General features: G+C 43.2%; 1 protein-coding gene across 1 annotated transcript; it reads left to right on the top strand.

Annotated features, from left to right (window-relative positions):
- The first annotated feature begins 839 nt into the window (after positions 1-839).
- Positions 840-1,550, top strand: LOC108778274 (uncharacterized). The gene has a single exon (XM_018545405.1). It carries the CDS (start codon positions 840-842, stop codon positions 1,548-1,550), a length of 711 nt encoding a protein of 236 aa, XP_018400907.1.
- Positions 1,551-7,585: the final 6,035 nt, after the last annotated feature.

The raw sequence follows: 7,585 nt of genomic DNA, 5'->3' as shown, positions 1-7,585 counted from the left end.
CTAGGGAGGCTGCCCTTCTTCTGGCGAATCGGCCGATGGGGCGTAACGATACGATAGCGTTTGACGCGGATCGCGCTGCGGCCCTATTGGAGTAAAATCGTCTCCTCAATGATAAAATGCGGTTAATGCGGGCAGATCTTGACACGGCTAGATCCGTGGTTAGATATACGAAAAGAGGAAGGAGAGGGAACTCCCAATCCGGGGGGCGGGTTTGTCGGCGGCTGTCGACCTTCTGAGCGATGACGCTGGTGCTGCCTCTGCGGCGGGACACATCTCTCCCGTGGATGTTAGGGCCGGGCCGTCCATGCCCATTGTTCCGGTGGGCGATCCTCATAGTTTGAGCACGCTCGCCGTGATCAACGCGGCACTGGACGGCCTGGATCGGCGCCTAGAGCGGCTGGAGGTGGTCTGTCCGGCGGCGGGGGATGGGGGTTCTGTCCCTCAGCCTCCCGCTGCCGTCGGGGCCGCCTCTGGTGGTACACCTGGTCGCGCTGCGCGCAGGAGGATGGTGAAGGAGCGGAGACTTTTAGGATCTTCCTGTCAGCCTATGGTATCCGCTGCTGCTGCGCCGCGCCGTCCAAGTCCGGGAGTGGTCGCGGTGGGGGTCGTGCGGCTGTGGAGGTTTCGTCCTCCGCGGCTGGGGCCCCTGTCGCGCTCGTACCGGTACGGGCACCGGGTTCCCAGACCATGGAAGTCGATAAAGTAATGTGGATGACGGCTTCACGCGGGTTGTGCCCAAGAAGAGTAGGAAGAAGGAGAGGACGGCTGCGCGCGCTGGGGCCTCTGGGGGATCTGCCCCTGGAGCTTCCCCGGTTATTGCCGGTCGTTCGTTTGCCGAAATGGCAGCTGCCTCTTCGAAGGGCCTCTGGCGGGAGACTGCTGCCCCTCGGGGCGCGGGTGTGCCTGCTCGGGGGACTTCCGGGCCCTCCTCCTCGCGTCCGTCTGCTGCTTTACGCGCGGGCGGTGTGGGGGCAACGGGTAAGGGTAGAGCCTCCCGCAGGGTTCGGGTCCGATCTGCGGCTGTCGCATTGATGGTGTCCGGAGAGGGTCTGAGCATTGCGGAGGCAATAATAAGGGCTCGGGAGCGGAAAGAGCTGGATCCTCTTGGGATCAATTCTATTCGTCCGAAGAGATCTGTGACAGGTGGACTACTTCTCGAGATTCCAGGTGCGGCCAGCGGTATCGCTGCAGACAGGCTGTATGAGAAGATGTCGGAGGTGTTTCGTGATGAAGACCGGGTCACCGTTACTCGACCGAGGAAGATGATAGAGCTCAGGATCTTGGGCTTTGACGAATCCGTTTCGGCCGCAGAGGTCAGGACTGCTGTTGCTCTCGAGGGACCTTGTCCCTCGGATCAGGTGAGGATGGGAAGTATTAGCTTCGCGCGCAGGGGGCTAGGATTCATGTGGGTTCGGTATCTCGCTGAGGTAGGTGGAGCGATCGCAAAAGTCGGTCATTTGAAACTCGGTTGGACCAGAGCGATGGTTGAGGTACTGAAGGGTGCTCCCCTTCGGTGCTTCAAGTGCCTCGTTCAAGGTCACGTGCAGTAGAGATGCCCGTCCAATGTGGATAGGCGCCTCTGTTGCTATAATTGCGGGGAGCCGGACCATACGGTGGTTAAATGCCAGAAGAGACCCCGATGCGATCGAACGCAAACATGACCACAGGCCGGGTGCAGCCACGTGTAAACCCGTGGCACTAGCACCTCTTAAGGGTAGGAGCAGGCGGTCTCCTGTGAGGGACCCACAACGGAGCAGTAGGAGTGAAGACGACCGGGACACCGTGAGGATGTTCCAGGCAGCCTTGTCCGTTGAATCGTCGCCGGAGGGGCCGGTGACGAAAAAATCGAAGACGGGGGGCGGGACTCCTCCGGACCCCTTGATCCTCGAGCCAAGGGTGGTGCTGGAGGAGTTACCGTTAGCCTCTGAGGGATGGGCTCTCCCCAAGAGAGACCCTCGGAGGATTCCCCGAGTCTCTGGGACCTCCTCTCGAGATGAGGGGTCCCTGTCGGGGGCCCTGACACTGCCGGAGGAGGCTGGCTCGGCTAGCTGCCCTCCGGAGAGTCACGGGCCTCGGGTCGTCTCCACCAAAGGGGACATCAGCAGGCCTGGTGAAGAGGGCGGGGGCTAATGCCCCTTCGTCGTAGTATGTGAGCAGAGGTTCGATTCAGCCGGACCTATGCCCGGAGGGGGACTGGGTGTGTAACATTCTAGTGATTCGGTCCCCTTCTATTAGGCTGGGAATGATGGCGGAGGGGTTTTAGTTGGTAGGCGCCGGTCGGTTAGGACGGCCGCGGTTTCGGCCGACGGTCACTGCCAGCCGGTGAATCCAACACTACCCGGGGGCGGTTCCCCCGGGTGTCTTTGGAAGATTTCCCCTTCGAAAAAAAAAAAAAAAAAAAATTTTAGGTGAATATTTAACTTATAATAGCCTCATCTTGCGCGCGTCGTAGACAAATAAATAATTATTCTGGAAACAGTTCACGGAACATTTGCATTCTACGATCTATTTTATTCCTATTTTTATTAACATGTAAGTTGTTAATTTCATAATTATTAATGTCATTATTATTAATGGCATCAAAAAAAAATTTATTCTCATTATTTTCTTTTATCGCAATATTATGCAATCCAAACGGCTGTTATTAATTTTGGAATAAATTTAACATCAAGTAATTCTAAAAATTTCAAACTACGAAAACGCCCTTTTAAATAGCCATATACTTTCTCTATTGGCATCCGTATTGAAGAGTGCAAGAAATTGAATTTAGACTGTTGTATTGTTAAATGTCCGTTATCTTTGAATAGTGGTACAAGCCATGGTATAGGCGGAATCGCCTATTATACTCATTCCATTAGGAAAAATGTTTTCCATTTTGAGCAGTATCATACAATAATAACCTTCTTAAAACACGTGCATCGTGCAGCGAACCCGGTTCTCCACAATAAATGTTCGTAAACTTCATATTTGCATCCACAACACCTTGTAACACGATAGAAAAAAATTTTTCGATTGCAATAGTCTCTAGAATGATCAAGAGATTGTGTCAAATTGCGATATGCGTACCGTTTATTGCTCCGATACATGCTTTTATTTCTCATTTTGCTTCGAATTTTTGAGAAGTCATGAGAATAGCGTTATTTCCTGCTGGCCTTTTTACATTCGAAGTATATATAATTGATAACTAGCGGAGCAGAAAGAATGCCGGCTACGTGGAGAAGAAAGCGAGGACAAAACCTGCACCTATTATGTCGCTGCCCTGCACTCGCTTGTAAAAGATACAGATCCTGGGGACATATGTTTATGACACCCAAGGATTTAGAAGATGCGAAGGTCAACAATCTAATAAGCCTGGTAAATGATACGAGACTGGACTCGACTGAATGACCTACGGAACAAGCAGGGAGTGACAATGGAATCTCATGGATCTAGGTCACGTTTGAAGGCTAATAAAGCCCATCTGCAAGTCTCTACTATTATCTACTACTACTACTACTACTACTACTACTACTACTACTACTACTACTACTACTACTATATAATTGATAAAATTTTCTTACAGACTTCTGTATGAAAAAATTTTATCAGGTATTTAGAATATCATTTGATACGTATCATTATATGTATAATAGTACAATGATGTTGACATTTTCACCAAAAATTGATCTAAAAGAAAATATGGTCGTTATCAGTGAACATTTGTTGTATTAGTACTACATAAATGTTATAAAACAGTGTTCGCTGAGAAATGTCTTTGTTTCGTAATTTTTATACATAAATATTACGTGTCTGTTACATCATTTTATTCTGTCATAGTGATGTATTGGATACAGCTTAATGTTGCTGACATTTTTACATAAACTTGACATAAAAATAACGTACTAGTTACCGGAACAGCAAACATTTGTTTTGTAAGTACTATGTAAATGTTTCAGAACAGTGTTTAGTAAGTAACGTCTTTGTTTCGTAATATTTATACATAAATATTACGTGTCTGTTACATCATTTTATTCTATCATAGTGATGTGTTGATGATGACTCCTTTTATCTCCTCATGTGGAGCATAGAATGTCTACAAGCCTCTTCCACTTTTGTCCAAGGCCTATATTCGTTTCTCGAATCAAATTGTTTTCAGATTTGAGGGTGATTGATCCACAGAATCCTACCTCAGACAGATATTAGAAACAAATATCTACTGATGTATACATAGTGATGTGTTAGATTATGGCATAATGTTGCTGACATTTTTATCTAAACTTGATCTAAAAATAACGTGGTAGTTACCAAACAGTGAACATTTGTTTTGTAAGTATTACGTAAATGTTTCGAAATAACGTTTACTGGGTAAGTTAGGTACCTATTAACATCGGACGCAAATAATTATTAAAAAACTTATAACTCTGAAAAATATAAGGACGAAAAACAAGATTTTTTATTATACTGATTTTTACTGACTTTCAATAGAATTACAGGTACGAGTACGCAATTTTTTAACATTTTTCCACACTTAATTCCAAGTTATAGGTTGTAGAACACAGTGAATAACGGAATGCAGCCTGTGTATGCAGGGTCTAATATACAGGTTGCATTCTGTTATCCACTACGAGCTGAAAATTTATGGTTCACGTTACATAGGTATACTATTAATTTTTATTTATATTCCTAGACAAACTGACGTCATTTTGATGTTAAAGATGTTATTTCAATGTAAAAATAACAATAAATACTGTCAACTTGTTTGCTAGGTTAGAAATACGATTTAGGAATCAACCGGTACAATTTAATGACTCCCTCTCGAAATCGTACCGAAATAAGCTATTTTTTTTTTAAATCTAATTTAAACAATAATTTAATGTTTATTTTCGCAAAAGTATCGTTTTGTTTTATTGCCAAAAAGAATCAAGGTTTAATGTAAGTAAAAAAATATTCCGATTTCTTCAGTACTTTTGTTACAATTTTGTTTAAACGTTAAGGTACGATATAGGCAACTTCTCCCTATATTAAACATAATTAATAAGATTAAAAATTAATGCAATGAATAAGAATTAAAATTTATGGTAACGTTTCCAATGCTTCTTTTGAACATTTCTTCCAATGTGTGATTTAGTATACTTCAATCAATCATATCGCTTCAAGATAATTCCAAGTTTAATCGAGACTTAGTAAAATTACGTAACACTTACCTGTACACATCGCGACGAAGGAGTTCACCAATTGCTTTGAAAACAAAAATTGGGAAGTCTCAACATATGCAAGGGTCGGGAGATTCATGCACGATCGCAGTTGTGCTAATGGTGGATCTGGCATGCCCTTACCTCTCCGCCCTATATAGATTTTAAGGGAAATTTCCTCGTGAAGAAAGAAGCAGGGGATCGAAGGTTGAGAAAATTGTGCGTTTATTAATGAAGACGACGTTCGAGCAATCTCACCGCTTAATTTCGTCGACGATGCCGACGCGAGGCCTCTGGATATCGCGTTGAGGTCCTAAATAAACAGCCCTGCTGCAGATAGAAGAGGAGAGAGCGAAAAATGCGAGTGTCTTCGACGAAGACATTTAACTTCTATATCACAAAATTCCTATATCACAATATTTCTTGCGACTTACAAAAATTGCAGCAGAAACGAAAAAGAAACAAGGATTATAGTTTTAAATAAGGATTTATAGTAATAACGATAGTCGCATAATAAGCAGTAATAATGATAATTACTCTATAATGATATAATATAATAACGATAACGATAATAATAAGATAATTGCAAGATAATAATAAGATATTACATTTACAAAGTCTTAAAAGGATATTTATGCCTATTTATATCGTTGTCGCTCTATCCTCCTCTTTCTCAAATTAATCGCGTATTCTCACTGCTTATGATCTTTACGATATCACGTTCGTCTTCCGCATCGATGTCACGCGAGCAATCGATGCTAGAATTAAGATCGGCTTAAGATCTTTATTAGTATCGTATTTCGTTTTTTCGATCGAATGGGCTGTCCTCGCGTCGAACAAAGAATCGAAAATTAAAAAGATTCACACGTCACATTCTCTCTCACGGTTATTCTCGCACGCTCGCATTCGGCACCTATGTAGAACATAGCACATATTTTTCTGTATATTTATATATATATTTTTCCTCTCTTTATATTTATATATATATATATATATATTTATATATTTATATTTATATTTATAATCATTAATCTTTTTCGTTCATTATACCTATCTATATATTATCTACAGGGCAGTAGCCAAACGCTGACTGTCGCTTGTATGCTATCCGCTCGCGACGATATCGACAATTTCGATTTGACTAGAGAGACGCGTGTTCATATATCGTCTCACGCCTTCCGATCACAATGATCCTCGGGAAAGCACACGCGTCCTTTGTTACGTGTTATGTATGTATTATGGTTGACATGCCTACCTGTCGCGACGTAATACCGATCTATGTCGCAAGTGGAGATCGCGCGGGCGCGCCGCGATGCGCTCGAAATTCTATCGCTTTCTTGGTCGTTTCATAGCGCTGCGAATATTACGTTATGTTGTTTACCGATGCATTTCAATGAATTCCTGAGAGTATATTGTTCATGAGGGGAAAAAAAACGAAAGAATAAGTACGTATATGAGTTTCTTGAGCTTGCGATATACCGTCGCGGTCTCGGCCAAGTGTCATTCTCTTTTCCGATCGATCCCACAACGTGAGACGAAATGCTAGCAGTGGCGGTAAGTTTACATCTGACATTCATTTCGTGTGACTTGTGTCTGACGTAAGTAGATACGAACGCTGGAAGAGTTTCTTCGGGACATTACTTTATATTAAGCTAGCTATTAATCTTTACGCTTAACATTAGTCGCGTGTTTCTGACACTTGCTCATATTTCTTCATAATTTAATTCGGAGACTCCAGCGTTTACATTACTTACCATTGTCAAACATAGTGCAATGCGCATGTATCAAACATAATGCAAATGCACATAGTGCAGTGCACTGCAGCAGATTTCAGATGTGAACATACTACAGAGAACATTTGTGCGACACTTCTGGACACGTATTCTGTATATGAATATCGACAGTTGTCGGTGTCGTTAATTATAACGATACCGTTAATTGTCCGGTAGTCATATACAGAATTCCGATTCCGTAACTTTTAACGACAATTATCGTTAAGTTGACGTTGCGCAGTTTTTCTACGCAACAATAATATAACGATAATACATCGACACTGTTAAGAATTACAGAATCGGGGTACAGACTTTGGAAGCGGAACATAAATCCGTAGGCGAAGTGAATCGTTCGAGTCGGAGCGCATCGCGACCGAGAAGAAATTCTTGTAGCAAGCAGGCGCCGCGGCGCGAACGATGTTGGCTTTTCAATCGTGCTTACAAATGACGCTCGAGTGTCTCTCTTTATTTATTTTTATTTTATTTTAAATCCTATTTCATACTTATACTTATATAAATTAATATTAAAAGATGAATCCACACCGCGACGCCTCGTCTTGCCTCGCTTTTCATCGAGCCGCTTCCGTGAAATTTCTCTCTCTCTCTCACTCTCTCTCTCTCTCTCTCTCTCTCTCTCTCTCT

The sequence above is a fragment of the Cyphomyrmex costatus genome, unplaced genomic scaffold, assembly GCF_001594065.2.
Source record: "Cyphomyrmex costatus isolate MS0001 unplaced genomic scaffold, Ccosl1.0 scaffold5, whole genome shotgun sequence".
Taxonomy (NCBI): Eukaryota; Metazoa; Arthropoda; class Insecta; order Hymenoptera; family Formicidae; genus Cyphomyrmex; species Cyphomyrmex costatus.
Note: the sequence above shows the minus strand (reverse complement) of the source record. Positions and strands in the feature narration are given on the sequence as shown.

What these genes read in the sequence shown, in the direction of transcription:
- LOC108778274 (XM_018545405.1), top strand. Translation starts at nt 840, where the DNA reads ATGGCAGCTGCCTCTTCGAAGGGCCTCTGGCGGGAGACTGCTGCCCCT.